This window comes from Meriones unguiculatus, chromosome 7 (assembly GCF_030254825.1).
Source record: "Meriones unguiculatus strain TT.TT164.6M chromosome 7, Bangor_MerUng_6.1, whole genome shotgun sequence".
In the NCBI taxonomy this organism is placed as follows: Eukaryota; Metazoa; Chordata; class Mammalia; order Rodentia; family Muridae; genus Meriones; species Meriones unguiculatus.
This window is the reverse complement of record NC_083355.1, coordinates 108,750,145-108,769,828: the sequence shown is the minus strand read 5'-3', so window position 1 is coordinate 108,769,828 and position 19,684 is coordinate 108,750,145. Positions and strand designations below refer to the sequence as shown.

At 50.2% G+C, this 19,684-nt stretch overlaps 1 protein-coding gene across 2 annotated transcripts; it reads right to left on the bottom strand.

The window, feature by feature from the left end:
* Positions 1-927: 927 nt before the first annotated feature.
* Positions 928-18,619, bottom strand: Otub2 (OTU deubiquitinase, ubiquitin aldehyde binding 2). Of its 2 annotated transcripts, none has more exons than XM_021649444.2 (6): positions 18,420-18,619; positions 6,996-7,091; positions 6,248-6,366; positions 4,467-4,551; positions 3,887-4,081; positions 928-3,139 (listed from the first exon to the last, which is right to left on the bottom strand). In XM_021649444.2, exons 1-6 carry the CDS (start codon positions 18,420-18,422, stop codon positions 2,933-2,935), a joined length of 705 nt encoding a protein of 234 aa, XP_021505119.1. In that variant the 5' UTR covers positions 18,423-18,619; the 3' UTR covers positions 928-2,932. The 2 variants fall into 2 exon arrangements, with proteins under 2 accessions (XP_021505119.1, XP_021505118.1); XM_021649443.2 differs by lacking the exon at positions 18,420-18,619 and adding an exon at positions 13,644-13,955.
* Between the last annotated feature and the right edge of the window lie 1,065 nt (positions 18,620-19,684).

Sequence of the window (19,684 nt, the reverse complement as noted above, 5' to 3'; positions counted from 1 at the left end):
CTCAGCAAGGTTGAGAGGTTGCCATGGGACTTGGATTCTGGTGTCACTGTTGACTGAATGCCTGGCATTAAGATAGTTTTTAGCCCCCTGTAGCTCACGTGCTAGTCAGGTACTCTACCACTGGGTTACCTGTATCCCCAACCCAACTCCGCTCCCTCCCCTCCCCCTCTTTTAACTTAAATATGTGGTGGAGGGTGGGGCCTGCTCACACATGGAGATAATTGGTTTTTCATGGTTCTGGGGATCTTGGGTGGCAGGTGCTTATACCCATTGCGCCCTCTGCTGACCCTTTTTAGTTTGAATGGTCGCATTGTCTACTCAGGCTTTGAAATGGGAATCCTCTTGCCTCAATATCCTCACAAGCTAGGATTATAGGGCTGTACTACCACTCCTAGCTAGTAGATACTTTTATTGATGTAAAGTCTCATTTGGTTTTCTATGAGGTCATGGTGTATCTTAACACTTTTTGACTACAAAAATAATAAAAAAGGAAGTAGACATTTAGTGGTTAAGATTTACCTAGTGCCACCCAACAGCCAGATGAGATGTGGGGGTAATTTGGGGCATCTTCCTTCTAGGTGAGTTCTATTTTGGAGTTTTTCCCATGACCCCAGTGTCTACACTGACCTGGCTGAGAGGACAAAGCAAACATCAAGAGAGCACCCAGGTGGCCTCCACTTTCCAAATGATGCTGTGAAATGTCAGTGGAGTTGATAAGAGTTGATAAGTGCTAAGATGGGGTCAGTGTTCAGAGCCCATCTGTGCCCACCTAGTGTGATAAGGCTTTGGTCAAGTGTGCACAGCTTCCTGCATCTGCTTTTAAGTGAGGGGGGCATCCCTTCTAGTGTAGCTCACTCATGCGTGACCTGTGGGAAGATGGCCTTCGATACGTAACCAGTACCCAATGTTAAGAAGCCAGACTGAAAGTTGTTTTTAGAAACTTTTAATGCTAGGAAGATGTTTTCACATGAGAGAAGCTGTATAGCTTGGCCTTGGACACTCACTGAGCCCCCAGCATCCTCCCCTTTCCCAGGCTAGCTGTATACTTGGCTCTTAGACCTGTTCCATTGTTCCCCTGTGGCTCATACTTTGGGGAAGCAATTCACTTCTGAGGTGGCATGCTTCTCTGCTTCCAAAGCTCAGAGTTACTAAACTTGGGCGGCTGGCCCCAGCACAGCTTCATCTGTTGTAGGAAGACAGGCAGAGCAGGTACACTGCTGTTATCCTCACTAGTTGTTCCCGCTGGGAAAGTGAGGAATGCACAAGCACTGTGCTTTCAGTGTGTTGTCTAGAAAGAGCCATTTAAATTCCTAGATCCATTTAAATTCCTTGAAGCAGCCCAGACCATCCATCAGTCAGGCATCCTTTGCTCATACCATTAAATCTGGTAATGGAGAATAGTCTGGCTGAAGATAGTCATGGAAATAGATGTCCACTCTTTCTGGGGTACTTGTCATAGACCCCAAAGCTCTTATCCAGGTGAGGGTGGGATGCTGAACACATCAAAAGATGAAGTCCAGATTTACAGTCCTGTGCCAGTGACAGACTCACTTAGCAGGAGCCCTTGGATATAAATGTTGGCACAGAGCAATGTGGGAAACTCAGGCCTCAGGTCCCACACTGCCCACACATCTCAGTGCTTTTGACTTATACTAAACAAAAGAAAGCTACAAATCTGAATTGTGTAAGACTTAGGGTCCTGCTCCCAGTCCTTTGTGCAGGCTGTCAGCAGACCCTCCCAGAAGCACCAACAGTCTAATCCCTGCAGAGTGAAACATGAGGGGAGCCCTGCAACCAAGGAAGGGCAGTGGGTAGTTCCATGGTTGTCCTACAGAGGAGGGCGTGGTTAGCAAGTGCCTCAGCCCAGCCAGAGGCTGGTTTTCCTACTGGTATCCTCGGTGGATGCCTGAAGGGCTTGAGGCGGCAAGGTAAGGGGCCATTAAGGGGTGAATGCAGACGAGGAGGCTGTGGCCAGCACTGGAAATGCCCCTGCTGCCAACTTCTATGGCTTGTCTTGTCTTTCCTGCCTAACTGCCTATGAAGCTGGGCTGGGAAAAACCAAAGAGCCTTGCAACACCTGTGCTCGGCTCTTCTGGCTTTCGTGCTGCACACACCCTACCCAGCTGACTACCTAGACCCCACTTACAAAATTCACTGGGAATGATGGACAGCTGCAGCTCCTTGGTCCCAGTCATGAACACACTGACTCAGGTACAGGCCCTAGTATCTGTCAAGCCGTATCCAGATGGGGTTAACAGCAGAACCCTGAAAGGCCTTGTCCTCCAAAGTCAGGAGTTCTGGTCCTGAGAGGTAGAGGGACCTCACAACCTGAGCTTCATGCTGAAGGCTAAAGTCCTTTTCTGGACTTTGGTATAAAAGTCTTTGTTTTTGTTTTATCCTTAAGTGGGTGGGAAAGTATAGCCATCATGAATGAAACTACATACCAGCTCCTCACACTCAGACAGTTATCTACCATTATCCACCCATAGCCGGGCTGGACTCTTCATCAGTCTGGTAAGTCACCTGAATATGACAGCTGGCCTGGGCTTTTCTTCCCTATGAGGGCCACTGCCCTTGGTGAGGACAAACCAGATATCCCCATTTTCACACAGCAGCATGTCAACACTGTCAGGAACCTCTTCCAGATAAATAAATAGGTCCAACGAGGTTCTTGAATAAACAGGTACAGAGATAGAGTTCCTGGCTTTCTGGTCCAGAGTTAGCAGGCATTAGATCATCTATCAAAATAAATACTAAAATTCCTATTAAGTCATCACAGTCCATAGTGGGCACGGGTCTCAGTTCAGTGGCTTTACCCAAAAGGCTATATGTTTTCTAGTTGTCTAAATCACTTAAAAAATTGCCAAGGCAGAATGTTCCATTCAGAATGCAGTCCATTTAGATGACAGGCTCCGGCATGACCTAAAATTAATCAGTGTTTTTCAGCTGCATAAAGGATGTTGTAGTGGGATGTTTTATAGAGCAGATAAACGGAAGGGATGGCAGCCTCAGGGAACACGTGGTGGTTCAGAGCAGTGTCCATCTCATCCACGTACTCCACCTGCAGAGCAATGTTCAGTGCCTGCGACAGGGCTGTGATCTGGACGTGGTCACACTCCATGGCCATGGGCTCCACTTCCTGAAAAGCCAAAATGAAAGACTTAGGAGGGAGGCGAGGGAGAGGAAGGCCCCCTGTTCCTTAGGATCGTGGTCACCTGTGCTGTGTGCCAGAATTGATACCCACCTGTCATGGAAGCAACACAGCCAGAGACTACCGGGTTGTAGAAAATAAACCTAAGCCATTTTTATTCCAGACCCTTGAAGCAATGTGCAGAAGGGGAGGAATCTTTCAGTCTGCCATCAAAAACTTAGAACTAAAAAGACCTTGTCATCAAAGGCTTCCAAGTATCTATAAGCTTGCAGAGGCCAGAGCCTGGGGTGCGTCCTGATGCTGCGGAGACAACTGAGAGGCATGTACTCCACAGAGGGCAGCTGCCCTTGTGCCTTTTTTAACTGCCACTTAACGTTAGGGCCCAGCACATCCTGACTAAAACAAAAAGTCCCAAGAGCCATAGGAAAATTGTGCTTTTCTTTACACGTGGGCCACTCCTTCAGATAAACATATCAGAAATGCGCCCATCTTAGGGCAGATGTGACGGGTGCTGCCCCTCTGCAGTGTATCAGCCTAGCAGTCCCTGGGAATACAGGCGGCTTGCTCAAGAGCTCAGGCCACTCAAGGAAGATGTCTCCAGCAGGCTAACCTTGCTAGTCGGCATTGCAAGGGTATTCCTCTGGGCAGAAACGGTGGTCCTGGAGTGTGTGAGAGAGAGACAAGCAAAGCCCAGGCTGGGAGCTGCATCCCCAAGAAGGACCCCAGGGACCTTACATGAGTGCAGAAGTCTTTGATGTCCATCTCCTCATCAATGAAATGTCGGAAGAAGTCAGCTCGGTTCCTGATGAAGGCTGACGTGAGCAGGCGCAAGAACTGCACGATTCGGTCCGAGGAGCTCTGGTCATTGAATACCTTCAGCAGGCTGGATACTGAGCTGTCCTTCTCTACAAGCTCTACCACACTGTAAAACTTCAAACCGACACCACCATCAGGGTGGACCCAGCCAGCACCTGCCCCTACCCCCACTGCAAGGGACCCCCTCAGAGTTCACGCTGATTGCAAGTTCTAGTGTTGAAGTCCAGAGACACATCTAGGCCTGGCACTGAGTTTCCTCCTACCATACAGTCAGAATGGCAGGAGGCTGACAGTCCTCCGAACTGAGGTCCCCTGTGCCCACACATCACCACAAATAGAAAATGACCCTGCCCTGTCCCAGCCCCAGGCAGGAGGACTGAGAATACAACTGCAGGGCTATGGGTGGGCTGTGGGCTGTGGGCCTCTAGCCTGTCTGCTCCTGTCTGCTCTGCCCATGTGGAAGGCCTGTCCTCAGCCAGTGAGGCTCAGGTGAACTTACAGCGTTAAAGAAGTTTCTGAACTTGTGTTCCTCAAAGCCGGCAGCCAGGAGGTCATTTGGGGTCTGTAGCACACGCTCTTTGAACCTGGGGAGGAGATCTAGTGTTTACCTGATGGACACAGGGAAACACGGGCAACTGTGATAGGCAACTGTCCAGTCCACAGCAGCCTCACACAAGCATCTTGTGATGTTTTAAGGCACTTCCACATGTACACCACGCTGCTCTGCTGCCTTCCCTGATGTAAATGGCTCCATTTCTCAGATGCAAAAACTGAGGCCATCAACAACATACTCCCCAGATATGACGGTTCCTTTCAAAGGCTTCCTTCCTATTCCTTTGGTCTCACTTGTCATCCATCATGTGCCCTGATCATGTCCAGCTCTTTCCCCTTTCTCCCTCTCCCTCATAGGGGCCTCCAGAGCGAGCAACAACAGTCCTCCCATGTCACACATTTACTGGCCTCTGCCCTTGACACTGTGTTCCTCACAAGGATGTGTCTCCCTCATCCTTAGCCCAGGGTTACACTGTCAGGCAATGCCCATTTGTACTTTACCTGGGCAGTACCCATGAGGCCCCTGGGGTATCCCTCTTGGGCCAGTTTCTGGCCACCTTTACAATAACAAAGCAAATTTCACCATCAGGGAATTAACATCCCTTACTAAAACCCAAATGGTGTAAAGGTGCAAGGAAATAGAGCACACTGAAAACCAAGAATGGGGCTGGAGAGAGGGCTCACTGTAAGAAACCCTTGTTCTTGCAGAGGGTCCAGGTTTGATGCCAGTGCCCTCTTCTGACGTGTTCTGCACTGAGGACATGTGGGGCACATTACATACGTGCAGGCAAACAAACAGACATACTTAGAGCTCAGTTACTATTTAGTACAAAATTATGCTTCTAGGTGGCAAGGGAGTATTACAGAAGTGAAATGTGAGCGCCATGGACCCCAGTGTGTTTCTGTCTCTCAGATCTCTGCTCTAGTTGTTTGTGTGGGGTAGCTGGAAACCAGTCCTAATGCCAGCTTGCTCACCTATCAGATCAAGCCTCCCTGCCAACTCTAGCCCCATGGCTGTTAATATATATCCTCTGGTTTGTGCTCCAACTCCCATGCATAGCCCCTTCCTGTCTCCAGCCACGGGCCCTCCTGGGCATGGCAAGGTGCCTGTCCCGGCCATCGTATAAAGTAGCTCTTCATTAACCACAAGACCAGCCTGGCACTGGGTTGTACCCACTGTCGGGTCATGGGCCAGCAAGATGCCTTGGTTAAAGTGGCTGCTCCTCCACATAGTGGAAAGAAAGAGAAGACTCCTAAAACTTAACTTCTGGCCTCTGTGCCCACGCCACAGTGTCCCCTTACTGACACATACACACATGAACATGCATGACCAAGGCCAGCAGGGACAAACTTCCTCCTCCTCCTCATCCACCTTTCTCTTTTTCCTCTCTGCTCCTTCACCATCCTCCCCCTCCTCCTCTTCCTGTGTTGGTGTGTGAAAAAGGTCTCGCTGTGTGCCTCCACATCTATTTTCCTTTTTGCGGTCAGTGCCAAGTGCCCACTCAATATTGGTGAGCCATGCCTTCCTCAGCCTCAGGTTACAAAGCATTAGGCAGATTACTCACACCTTCCTCAGGCTCTGGGCTGCTGTCAACACTGTCAGAGTGGGCAGCCAAGTTTCCAGGCATGCCAGGCTTGTACCAGGGAGCCCTCAGCCCCCTGGTACAAGCCTGGCCTAGGGCAGACCCAGCACAGAGCAGCAGAGGGGTCTACACAGGTCTCACTCACTTGACGATCTCTCTGCTCTTGCCCAGCAAAGACTCCAGGTAGGCATAGCCCAAGGCCCTGTAGAAGCAGTTCCCATCTCCTTTGGTCTTTCGGATCGAGGTGAATCTTTTGCTGAGTTCCTAAGGGGAAAGGCAGATATGTGGATCTCAGCAGCAGCAATGGCATTGGTGTTGGTCAGCCACTGGCCTGGGCCATAGCTCCTTCAGTGTCCCCATCCTCATCCATCTCACAGATAGACAAATCTACTGAGATATCAGAGGGTGTCAGCCCCTGGCACTAGACGGCCTTCAGTCAGGGGAGGTGACAGAGTTAGATGATGGTGACAGTATGAGGACAGGAGCTTTGGCACCCTGGGTCAGAGACCTCCACACAGTAGGGAAAAGTCAGTCAGGGAAGGCTTCCTGAAGGAAGCTGGCAGTTGAGGGGGTGTGTGGCAGCTGTAGAACGCTAAGGAGCCTCGGCAGTCCTAGAAACGTTTCTCAGTGGTATGAGGAGTGCCATGCCACGCAGAATCATAAGGACTCAAGTCAATAAAGTCAGCACTTAGAATGGTGCTTAGCTTTAAAATGTATGGTGTTCCCACATGGAAAGGATCTCTTTCTGAGGCAAATACCCAGTGGTCTAAGTGTGTTTCAGTTTACCCAGGAACCTGGCCCAAACTCCATACTTGCTAAAAGCTGACCCCTTCTTTACTCCCTACCTTAGCCCCCTTAGTTTAGGCTTTTGTTCTCTCTAACCTCTGCCCCACCTGGATTTTCCTCTGGTAAATCCTGTTTTCAGGATGATCCCGAAGAATGGATAGGATGTCACATTTTTCTGATATTAGGTTGAAAGATGTTTCACTCTGAAAGAGAATGAAGGAACACTGAGCTGGCTTCAAAGACGCCCACGGGGCTCACAGAGCTGATGGTCTCTGAGCAACCAGCTACACAACCCGGAACATACTCTCTTCCCTCAGAAGGGCTGCCTGAGCATGTGACCAGCATCCTTGGGACCCCTCCCCTCCCTAGAGTGTCCTGGCCCCAGGGCTGGGACAACCAGGACTGGCACCATCATGAAATATCCTGGTTATAAAGAACTGACCTCATAACTTGCTAACAGACTCATAATATTAAATACCTCCAACTTAATCTCCCTGCTGGAGTATGCTCCCACCTCACTGGTTTCATTCACCCACTCGCTCATCCTTTCTTTAGTTTACCCTCCCTGCTTTGCCCAGGTTCCTGAACTCGCATCTCATGTCAAGCTTGGTGTCATCACATGCTGGCAATTCAGGGGTATTCCCACCCCTACACAATAACCAGTAATACCACAGGGTACAGGTTAACTGTGAGGTGACCCTGTGCAGGACTGGAGGATGTGTGCTGGGGCCCCGGGGACACCTTCCCATACTGCCTACTGGTGTTACCAGCTCTGAGTCAAGGCCAGAACCAAGCCTGAGCACATGCCTCTGCAGAGCCAAGGCCTCCCAGCCTTGGAAGGACTCACTCAGCAAGCAGCTGAGGACACCATGGATTAGCAGCCACCTCCCCACCTGTGCTTTTTCACTAGCCTTGGGGTGAGAGTGCACAGGGTTGGGGGCTCAGACGCTGGCCATGCACTCTCTGCCACCAGCCACCCAGGAATGGTGCTCTCTAGAGAGTAAAAGAAAAATTGCTGGGCTGGTGAGATGGTGGCTCAGATTGCCGGCAAGCCTGACCACCTGAGGCTGATTGCAGGATCCTGCATGGTGGAAGGGGAGAGCCAGTTCTCACAAGTTGTCCTCTGACTTGTGTCAGTGGTGTGTGTATTTGTGCATGTGTGCAAGCACACACACACATACACGTACATTAGAATTCTTTAAGTGATCCAAGGAAGAGTTTCCAGCTTAAAATAAGGGTCCTGTGGCTGATAACATGGCTCAGTAGATAAAGCACTTGCCTTGAAAGTGTGAGGACCAGAGTTCATATCCCCAGACTCCACATGCAAGCTGATGGGCAGCCTGCCTGCGACCCCAGCTCTTAGGGAGTTGGTACAGGGGATCCTTGGGACAAGCTGACAAGGTCATCTATTCAAATCAGCATAGTCTAGGCCCATAAAAAAGTCCACTGGGGCTTCTGGGAAAGCTTTTGGGCTGGGATAAAAAGAGCAGAGATACTGATGCAATATCTACTTTACAACAGCCGTCCTGTGACCACAGGTTGAAAGCCGACATAGGGAGGATGGTTTGATGATGTGTGAAGTAGTGACTGGTGCCATTACTGGAAGAGAGGCTCATCTATCCCTCATTATCACAACACCCTTGTGAGGTAGCCATTATTACACCCGTGGTACTGCCAAGGTCAGGTTGTTTGAGCTAGGAAGTAATTAATGCAGGTCAGTGTGAAGTTCAAACACACCAAACTGCTAGGTAGGCACAGCCCAGACTCCAGAGCTCTCAGAGGACTCATCTGCCAGACCACAGAGGAGTGTCCTGTCCAGGGCTCCTTGTCCAGGGGCTGGGTCCAACCTCACTTCTGCAGCACCCCCAGAGACACTGTCCCACAACCCCAGTTCCTGATGGGAGTTCAGTGTGTCCAAGAGCCTGGCCACTGTGTGATGCTTACTGCAGGGCATTAAGGGACAGTTCCTAGGTAACACCAGGCACAGACATGGAAAGGTAACAGCAGGTTAAGGGTGCAGCTCAGAAGTGGGAGCACTTGTCTGGCATGAGCAAAGCCCTGGGTTCATCCCTAGCAAACAAAAGACAGGAAGAAAAACAAAAAAAAAAAAAAAAAAAGGAAAGGAAAGGAAAGCCTGCCACCAGAGGAGAAAGACAGTCCCTCCACCTTCTTTGAGCCTTCCACCCATGCCAGAAGATACCAGCTTCTTCCTTATGTTCTTCCTTCCCACTTCCAAGTCTCCCTTTCAAAGGTCCACAGACCTCTGGCTTGCAGCATGAAATGGCTGCATTCCATTTGCCGATTTAAAGAACCTTAGGCCAAGCCAGCTTTGTTTGACTTCCTGGGTATGTATGTATATAATGTATACACAAACACACATATAAATATAACATATACTTGTAGCAGATTTAAATATATAATATATAAAAACATACATAGCTATGTATAACAATATATTTAATATATATTAATAATGATAGATATAACTATATAGTTGTAAATCACAGAAGAATGACATCATTTACATGGCATACAGTTGCTAGTGTGCAGTTAGTTCTGCTTACACTGTGTGGAGGATACAAATCCCCGTGGAGAGGTATCATTCTGAACAGCCTTCTCCACACCTTATGTGCACGGCAGGGTAACCCACGGGCCCCTTTGCTTGGCAAGTCACCACAAGTTGTGCTCAACCACACTCCTTGTTCCATGGTTAACTCATTCCTGTCTTGCTACCTGCTTCCTGACCATTTACAGAATTATTTTTACAGATGGCGTACTTTAAATGGTGTGTGGGCCTTTCTGAACCACAGGCCTATAGAGCACAATGCCCCAACTGTATTTAATGGATTTGCATTCAATTCCGTCTCCAAACAAAGCCCAGGAATGAGTATGTCAGGGGCATAAGGGTCACAGAAGGATGCCCAAGCCAGCCATATCTCCTTGGCAATTTCTGAGAAGGCAGCAGTGAGGAGGGGAAGAGGAAACTCCGTTCACCCTCACAAAGAGGGAGCCTACACCAGGGAAGGCTTCCTGGGGCCTGTATCTGCCCAAGCTCACTGATGCCTTCTTGAAGCAGTCACCCTAATAACAAGAAATTGAGCAGCAGCTGTGCACTCTTGAGCTGCACAGTCTCAGAGATCAGTCTCAAAGATTTTCCCCAGTTTATCTCATTTGTTCCTAATCTCTATTGTTTCCACCAACCCCCTGCCCCTCACTCATTCCCCAACCTCCTAAGGCCAGTTTGGTATGTCTTTTGAAATGTGTGTGTTTTTAAAGAATATGGCAATAAAATGTACACGACATGAAACATTTTAGCCATTTTTATGCACACAGCTCTGCTGCCTTAAGTACCCCCCAATCTTTGGGAACCACCCCTCTACTTTCTGCTGTCTTTATGAATCAGACTACAGATGAGATGTATTTGTCAATACAAAAAATGGAGTTGTTATATGTTTTAAATTTACACAGATATTATAATACAGATATTATGGTATCATTTTTTTTTTCCCTTTACTGGATACTATTTAAGAATCAGCCCTGGCTAGGTATGGTGACAAATGCCTGTAATCCTAGCATCCAGGTGACTGAGACAGGGAGATGGTGAAACTGAGGCTAGCATAGGCTATACTACAAGACTGTCTCCAGGGAACGGGGTGGGGAAGAGGGAGGGAGGAAGGAAGGTAGATGGGCCTTAGATTGGCATCTAGTGTCCCCAAAGTGTATATGTCCCCTAGTGATAATCAGGTTTTCACCTTGGCACTTCAAGACCCTAAAACACCTTCAGAATGACCCAAGTCCCTACCCAAACCCACCAGCATTCCTGGTGAGACCAGCCTCAAACTCAGGGTTTTGATGTTGGCTGAAGTTAATTGGTGTTTGCTTTGAAAAAACCCCGGCTGAAGACTTCTAGGTTGTTATGGAGAAAAGGAAAACATGCAGGTCACACCCGACTGTCCTGTCAGACCTAACCAGGCCACAGGAAAGACATGGGCTCTTTAATTACTGGTTTTCAAACAGATGCTAATTAGTTAAGCTGGGCTTGGCAACAGTTTTAGCACTGGAGGGGAAGCCTCCGCTCACACCTCTACCTACAAACCACCTTGCCAGCCATTCTGTCTGTGTATCTGAGCATGCCCACAACCCAAGCTCAGCATCACCCAGCAGGGCCAGCAAGTCCAGCAGGCAGGTCATCTTCTTCTGGGCAGCTTGGGCAGGGTTGAATCACCAAGCAGACCCCAAAGCCACCACTCACCACACAGCCTGACCTCAAGGCACCCGGGAATGCTGGAAACTCCAACCTCACTTAGCAGCCACAGGTTCAAAACCTCAACCTCCCCTCTAGGAAGGCTCAAGTCCTTGCCAGGTGCTACCCAGGCTTGAACCCTTGGCCCTACCTGCTGACTTACCCACAGTCACTAGAAGGAGTGTAAGTTGGCTGAGTGCGTAATGAATTCACTGCTTAAGCATAAGGAGTTTTGTAAGCCAGCACCCATGTAAAAAGCCATGCACCTATGACCTCAGCATCAAGAGGGGGACGCAGAGGCAGTCAGATCTCCAGAGCTTGATGACTAGCCAATCTAGCCAGTCAGGGGGCTTCAGGTTCAGTGAAGCCCTCAAATCTAGAGGGGTTGTGGAGATGGCTCAGTCAACAAAGGGCTTGCTACCCAAGAGTGAGGACTGTAGTTCAGATACCCAGAACGCCCTTAAAATTTGGGCAGTGTGGCAGCTACCCGTAATCTCAGCACTCAAGAGGCAGAGACAGGATCCCTGGAGCAAGCTGGCTAGCTAGACAACTCTAGGCTTAGCATGAGACACTGCCTAAAGAAACAGCAACTGAAAACACCCTGAGCCAACTTCCCACATCCAAATGCAGGAGCACATATGTGCATGCCAGTCCACATACACCTGTGCCCACACATGCATGAAGCATGTTCATACGCACACAATACATACATGCACTTAAAAAAAAATAAAAAGAAGCCAGGCTCAGTGGCATTTACCTATAACCTCTGGGGAGGCAGAAGCAGGTAGATCTTTGTGAGTTTGAGGCCAGCCTGGTCTACAAAGCAAGTCCAGGACAGCCAAGACTATACAGAGAAACCCTGTCTCAAAAAAACAAAAGTGAAATAAAATAAAAAGGAGAGGAAAGCACCTGATGATCTCAGGCTGCCACACATGAGCACAGGTTGGTAAAATCCTCCAGTCTTCCATCATGAACACATAGGGAAACACCGCACACATATGCCCAAAAGTCTTTCTTTATATATATATATATATATTCACATATAAATTATGTATATGTTCATATGTGTGAATATTCATATATATTCAAATACATATTCATATATGGATATATATGAATACACACGCGGAGTGTTCAAAAGTCCATTATTGATGAGGTGGATTAAGCCAAAGATCACTGAAACCACAGGTGCAGGGAGACCCATTCCTACTCCAACACCTGACTGCGTTGTCACAGAACATCACCACTTGACCTTTTTGCCACTGGAAGTCAGATGTCTGGCTGGTCTCCTCTAAAGTCAAGCTATGGATAGGCTGTGCTTTCTGGGGGCTTCTGGACTCTGCCGCTCTGCAGGCAGCTTTCCTGTATTCCTAATGGCTGCCCGGAGGCGCTGCCTGGATCCTTTGGATCTATGTGATAGAAGGAGAGAACTGACTCCTGCAAGTTGTCCTCTGACCTTCACACGTACTCTATGGCATGTTTGCACTAAACCCCTCTATACACAAACGAATACATGTTAAAGGCTCTCTGGCTCCCGTGATGGATGCTCCTTTCTCTCACCTTGGAACCTTTCTTTCCATGGTCCTCCTACCTTCACCTCCTCCCTCTTGTAAGGACCGTCATGACCTCACTGCACCTTCCATGATAACTACAGGTAAGCTCTCAATTCAGCCCCTTCATGAAGTCACAATCTGGAACCTCTCTTGCCCTGTGGGTAATGTATTCATAGGTGCTGGGGAACAGGATACTCTAATTTTTGTTGACAATTACTCAGCTTCCTACATGACCCTTCTCTATGGGGCCCAGACCTCTTATCTTAGTTGCTGCCTATTTTCAGAGCTCCTGCAGCTGGGCTCTGCCTCCCTCAGATAGCGTAAACATACGTGACATCTTTCAGTGACCACCTGCTCTTAGGTCCTGCCTCACCTCTCCCTAGGACTCCAAACATCTAAGTAGCACCATCGAATTCATTTACCCCTACTTGTTCTGTTGCCTCATATGTCCCCAGTCTAGCTCCTAGGATACCCTTCCACCAGCCAGAGTACACCCAAATCCAGGAGCCCTCTTCCACTGTCTCACCCTGCCCCACTAAGTTCCTGGGTCTGACAGCCCCCGATTCTCAATGAGCAGTCAGTGTAGGCTGCTTTGGCTGGCAGGCAGGCCTTTCCTCAGTGCCATCTGCTGGGCTCAGATGTGTGTCCCCTCCATGCTGCATGAGGCTAACTGCCAATGTAACAGCGTCTCAAGGCAGCATTCTGTCTTCATGACTGGACCAGCATCACAATCATGGACCATATCCAGTATTGACTTAGTTTCTCTACCCCCCTTCTGCCAAGCAATGCCTTCCCTCATGGTAAGAAAGCAACAAGTCCCTGGCCCAATGCTGGCACCTCAAGCTCTGAGCCTGATAAAGCTCTGTTTGGTATAATTACCCAGTGATAAGCTATTACAGCAACAAGACCAGGCTAAGACACAACCAGGAGCCAGGGGCAGGAGTTACCATAACAAATACCTGAAGACATGAAGGCTTCGGGGCTGGGGAGGGGGTATGGCTGGGACACTTCCCAGGTGAATGCTGGAGAATCCTTCGCAGTTGTGAACAGACCATGAAGGGCGATTTTGGTGCGGGTAAGACAAGATGGAGAGCAGAAGGTAAAGTAGGAGTCTTCCCAGAGGATTTTGTGTGAGCGTGCTGGCAAGAGCTGGCACAGCGAAGGCTGTGAGGATGTAGCCTCAGATGGAAGTGAGGAATGAAATACTGGAGTCTGTTGCAGGGAAGGGCCATCTCCTCAAGTGGCAAAGGACTTGGCTGCAGGGTATCCTTGCCCCAGAGCTAAATGGGAAAACAGAACTTATGAACAATGAACTACGAAGGACACAGGGTGGCAGAAGGCGGCATCATTCAGGCTGTGGTGTGGCTTCCTGTAACTTCATCTACAAAAACACGTGAGGGGAGAGAAATGATGGAAAGATGGTATTTATAAGCAAAGAGGATGATGATCTTGGAAAACTCACAGCCTGACTATGTAAAAGAACGAAATGGCATCTGTAGACCAAGGGTGTGGCCCAGCGCCTGGCCACCCGCTGGAGATGATAGTACAGAAGGGAGCTAGGTGTCACTCAGGGAGACAGGGGGCAAGATACATCCCCCCCCGAAAACATGGCAAAGATAGAGGCTGGCTATGCGCAGAGGGCACATTTCCAGGGAGCCTCTCAAGTGTCCCCACATTTCAGGACAGCATGCCACCTGGATGACAAGCTGTGACAGGGCACAGGGAACACTGCTATTCTAGTGGCCAAAGCTGTGGCCCCAGGGAAGTGTCCACATGGGCTGGCCCTGAGGCCTGCAGAATGACAGAGCCGTGGGATGGGATGCACAGTGTAGGGGTCCCAGAGTAACCAGTCAGAGTCCCCACTAGGATAATGCCCATGGGCAGAGAAGGCCATGGGAATGTAACGTGGCTGTTGTGAGCAGCTGCCTCAGCTGAGCCCAGCAAATTCCAGGTGGGAAGTTCCACCCTGGTGGCATGGAGGCAGCGCAGAGTCAAAAATGAGCTTTGCTGAACTGGGTGCGGGACTCACACAGGACGACTTACTCTTTGTTTCTGGCCGACTTCCCACTCTGGGGACGGGAAGGTCTGTCTCAGCCTGTCCACAATCACATTTGGGTGAGAGGTAATGTGCAGACCTCACAGGCCCTCGGCTGGCGGGAGCCGGCAGGAGACTGGCCTGGGCCTCACCTCTGCCTGGCTCACCTATGCCTCGGCCCTGGACTCTGGACATGTGAGTTGAGGATAAGTAATAAGGTCAGACTAGGAGCTGCTGAGATATCATGGGTGCACCTTGTGTGTGAAAAGAACAGGTGTGTGTGTGTGTGTGTGTGTGTGTGTGTGTGTGTGTGTAGGGGGTGAGTAGAAAGCCAAAGGTTAAATGTCCTCTCCAAACCAACTTGTAATTTAGCTGCCAGTGTGAGTGTTTCAGAGGTCACTAGGTCTGAGAAGTCCCCTCTCATGAAACCATTCATGCAGCCATCAGGGAGAAGGGTTTTCTTTAGTCCACTCTGCCCTCCTTCCATACTATGACACAGGGAGAAGATATGTGGGCCCCCACCAGAGGCCAGCGCCTTGATGATGAACTTGCCAGCCACCTGCAGGACCAGAAGCCAATAAATGTCTGCTCGTTATAAGTCACCCGGTCTATGACACTGTTGTGGCAGTCTGAAACCTCTAGCTCAGGGTCTTTGCACCTTTTGTTTTTTCTGTCTCAATGCTCTTCTGCCTCTTTACATGACCTGGGAGATACCGCCTCAGCAGAGAAACCTCCCTGCCTTTCCCTCACCACCCTATCGCCTTATCTTGCTTGTTCAGGACAGAGCTGTCAGGTGGGTTCACTGGCTGGCTTGTACCGTCTCCCTCCGCCCAAATGCCAACTCTGTCACTGCTGAATCTCCACTTTCAGACATGTTGGAACATACTCTAAAAATGCATCCGAGCGCTCGGAACTGAACCACTGAAGCCGGAGCTCCAAGCCTCAGCATGCAGCTTTATTTTGGAACAGGGTCATCACTGATACAATTAGTTAAGATGATGTCACAGTAGAACAGGGTAGGTCGCCAGTCCCATGACCGGTTTTCTTATTAAAACCGTCTAGACGCATGGGAGAGAGCTATCTGCAGATGAGTTCCAATGTCACAAGTCAAGCTCCTGCTGGAAGCTTGGGGAAGCTAGGGCTAGAACATTCCCCAGACACCTTCAGAGGGAGTGTGGCCCTCCCTGCACCTTCACCGGGGACTTCAGCCTCCAGACTCATCAGAAAATGAGTCCCTATGGATCTCTCCCACAGAAGGGCTTTGATGCAGCATCCCTGGCAAACATGCTGAATGAGCAAGCCTGCCTCTCACTCCAGCTGGCCACCCACAACCCAGCATCAAAGAGAGTCAGCAACCATTCCACATTCATCAAAATGTTGCAGCTCCCTCAGGTGCAGGCAACCCAAACGCCACAGTCCAGCATACAATGCCCTGCACAGGACACCCAGATCCCATCCAGTTTCCCAGATTCACTACCCTGGGCTCTTCCAGCTTCCCTGTGTCTACACTGGCTGCTTCCTCTTCCCAGGATGCCCGCTCTTGACCACGCCCCAAGACAATCTCCCTGCTCCCTGGAATGCACTCTTTCCCCAGTCCTTCCTGAATACTCCTATACAACCTCCAGCACCTGGCTCTTTCCCACTGGTGGAATGTGCCATGCTCCCAAGGCCCCTGTCGGACACTCAGGCCATGTCAGTAATTCAGTGGCCGTGACCTGGCTCACAGGCAAGAACTCCAGGAGAGGGCAGGTGTTGTGTCTTTCTTGTCACTGCCCCAGTATAGGCTAAGGGTGCCAGCGTTGGCTTGCTTAATGCATTCAATGCATGAGAGAAGGCAGACAGGACCATGTGCTTTGGCTGCCTGTACTCAATGTTCTCTCTTACCCCCAAGAGCAAAAGCGCTCATAGTGAGGGTGAGCTATTTGCAGCTGACTTCTGAGGACTTCATGTCCTCTACCTGGGACCCGTGACATGGAAATAGAGAAAGTTGCTGTCATTCCCAAGACAACAGGCTCCTCTATCTACCATCTATACCCATACACCATGAAGCCTCAACCAACATTTAAAAGCAGTAAAGTAAATCAGCCATGGACCCCAGGAGTTAACACGGTGCCTGAAACACAGTAGGTGTATAATAAATAAGTGCCATGTAAACAGTCTCTAGACAGATGTCCTATTTGGTGAGTTTTAACTATTATCTCTCTCTCCAAGGCACCCAAACTCCCCAGAGGGGAGTTGCTTTGGGTCCCAGCTGCTGGTCTCCTGGGTTCAGGGCAGACCTAGCTACCCAGTAAGGAAGAGAAGCTGAGGTCCCAGCCCCTACTGCCCTGGTGTGTGCTGTAGCCAGAAGCCACATGGCCTCCAACTTCTACATGGCTAAAACCGTCATTTCAATAGCTCTATTCCCTGGCAGGGGAGGCAGAAATACCTGGGCCACTTTCCAAGAGCAGCAGAGCAGGTGAACCCGTGGGTCCCGAGAACAAGCAGGAAACTGATGCTTCCGGTCGCTCGCCCCATTTCTGGTTACACCCCAGCAGGAGGATGGCTTGTAAGATGCTCAGGCTGCCCATCCATACTCAGCACAGGCTTGACTGAGACCCTAGCATCCCACATGTGGGAGGAGGGCCAAGCACAAAGAACCAGGCGCCTGCACTACCCAGTTTCGGGATTTCAAAGGCCCTAGTTGAACAGCATGCACACACACACACACACACACACACACACACACACACACTCCTCACAACAGCCACTGGGACAGCTCTGACTAGAAATGAGGGAGTGGGGTGTAGTTCATAAGTTGAGCATTGTCTAGCATGCATGAAAACCAGGGTTCAAAACCCAGCATTCCCAAACAAAACCAAAAGAGCAGTTGAATCCAGAGCTAAGTGATCCGAAGCCAACCAGAAAGCACTAATGATGGATGGTCAGGCTCCCTGGAGACCTTTGCTGAAAGTTGAAAAGTATAGGGCGCTGCCATAATCAATTCCCTCTTGCCTGACCCCATGGCAACCTGGAGGGTGGGTTGATGCAACAAAGGACACTGGGCCAGAGGCTTGTGTTCAAGCCCTAGCTGTCGCACCATCAGGATCCCCATGGGCTTCTGCTCTGTCTGGCCTCAGTTTCCCCACCTGCCCAAGCCATGGGTTTGAGCAAGTTTGGCCAGCCTAGGGTCAAAGATGGGAGGTTCTTTTAGATCTTTTTGCCTGTACTCCTCATTCCTCACGACTCGGGGCCGCCCCTTCATGGGTCCTGACTCCACAGACCTGTTGCCATCAGGAGATCGAGCTTACGCCCAGGTGGCCCTAAGGCTTGCCCGGCGGCCAGATCGCTTGTCCCTGGGGATGGTTTATTGGGCAGAGTCGTTCTGTAGTGGCTAAGTCCGCGATGGGTGGGCTGCTAGCTGTCCATTGGAGTGCTACTTAACAAAGAGTGGAGACCACAACGCCAGAGATGCCCCAACCCGCCCCGGCTAGGAACATGCCTGGAGACTTCGAGGAGGTGCCTGGGGGCCACCTAGAGTGGGCACGAAGCACCAGGGCTCAGACCAGGCTAGATCTCCTGGCTGCAGGTCCCCGAAGGGACAGCGCGGCAGACCCCAGAGCTCAACATCCCGAGGGTGGAAAGGACTAAGCCTCGCGCCCGACCGCGCGCATGCACATGCGCCCTGACGGCGCCCCCTCCCCGTCCCGCTACCACTGACCATAGTGACCGGAGCCGTCGGGCCACGTCCCGCCCCAGCGAGGAGCGAGCGGGTGCTAGGGGAGGCGCTGGGCGGCTCCACCGTTGGGTCGGGCGGCGCGGGCGGCGCGGGCCTCGCGGGTGTGGGGCGAGCGCAGAATACACCCGACCGCCCCTCAGACCTGAGCTCAGACCTCCACTGTGTCCCAGCAAGACGCACGCCCCGCGATTGACGTCTGAAGCCGGCAATCAGAAGCCAGGACGCGGGACGTCACAGAAAGTGGGTGGGACTCTACGCGCCTTCAGCCTATACTTTGGGGCCCGTTTGACAGGAGGCCGCCCCCCCTTTAAAGACACAGAGTGCTTTTAACTAGCAAAGGAGTTCGCCAATCCGGAAAGCGGGTCCTGGTTTGCAAAGTCAGAAGGACTTCTAACTAAAACTGCAAATTGAAGTCCTCTGGAAGATTAGACGGCTCTCATTAATTAATCAACGAGTTCATATTAGTATAGTTCTCTCAAGATCAGAGGACAGGTGTCTAGGAAACGCGCGTCTGGTGATACTAAGTTACCTGCCTGCTCCTGTCTGGCTACCAAATCATATTTCTCCTCTTTCTAACTCATGAATCAGTGGGTTGACAGGCGTCCAGGTAATATTTGTTGAATGAGTGAATGTTTAGGATGGTTGAGTGTGGCTCTGAGGAGCTAGGGTTGTGTTGACGACATCATACCGAACGAGGTGTAGGTGAGTCACCCTGTGTACAAGCTCGTTATTAATGGACATCAAACAAGAAATATTTATTATTTCAAGGTTCGCTTGCCAACCCCATGACCCCTGGAAGAGCTACTGTGGGTGTTGTGTACAGGAGAAGGGTGCTCCTGTACGCGGGCACACGACTATTTTAGCAGGTCCTGATACTTAACATGGTTCTACTTCATTGTGGTGTGAAGTTAGAAACTGTTTTGCTCTTCTCCTGAGTTAATGTCAGGTGGGTCTCACACCCTCAGAATACTGGATAGCCAAGTTGAGTGGTAGCTCCGGTCAGTCCCACAGAAGGAAACAATGGACACACCGCAACGTGCTGCCGTGCAAAGCTAGGATGGTTGGTGCATTTGGTGTGGTGCATGCTGCATGCATAGTGCATTTTTCGTGTGTGTGTGTGTGTGTGTGTGTGTGTGTGTGTGTGTAACTTAGAACTCTTCCTCTATTTCTTTCCACCTTATTTTTTAAGGTTTATTTTTATTATCTGGGTGTGGTAGCACATGCCTTTAATCCCAGCATTTGGGAGG

Bases quoted from the DNA above. Each gene is read 5' to 3' on its own strand.
- Otub2 (XM_021649443.2), bottom strand. From the start codon at position 13,916: ATGGCCCTTCCCTGCAACAGACTCCAGTATTTCATTCCTCACTTCCAT. The intron at 7,092-13,643 runs GTATTTGTTATG...ATTCTCTTTCAG, and splicing joins CGAAGCCTTCATGTCTTCAG to AGTGAAACATCTTTCAACCT. The intron at 4,082-4,466 runs GTAAGTTCACCT...GTCGGTTTGAAG, and splicing joins TCAGAAACTTCTTTAACGCT to TTTTACAGTGTGGTAGAGCT.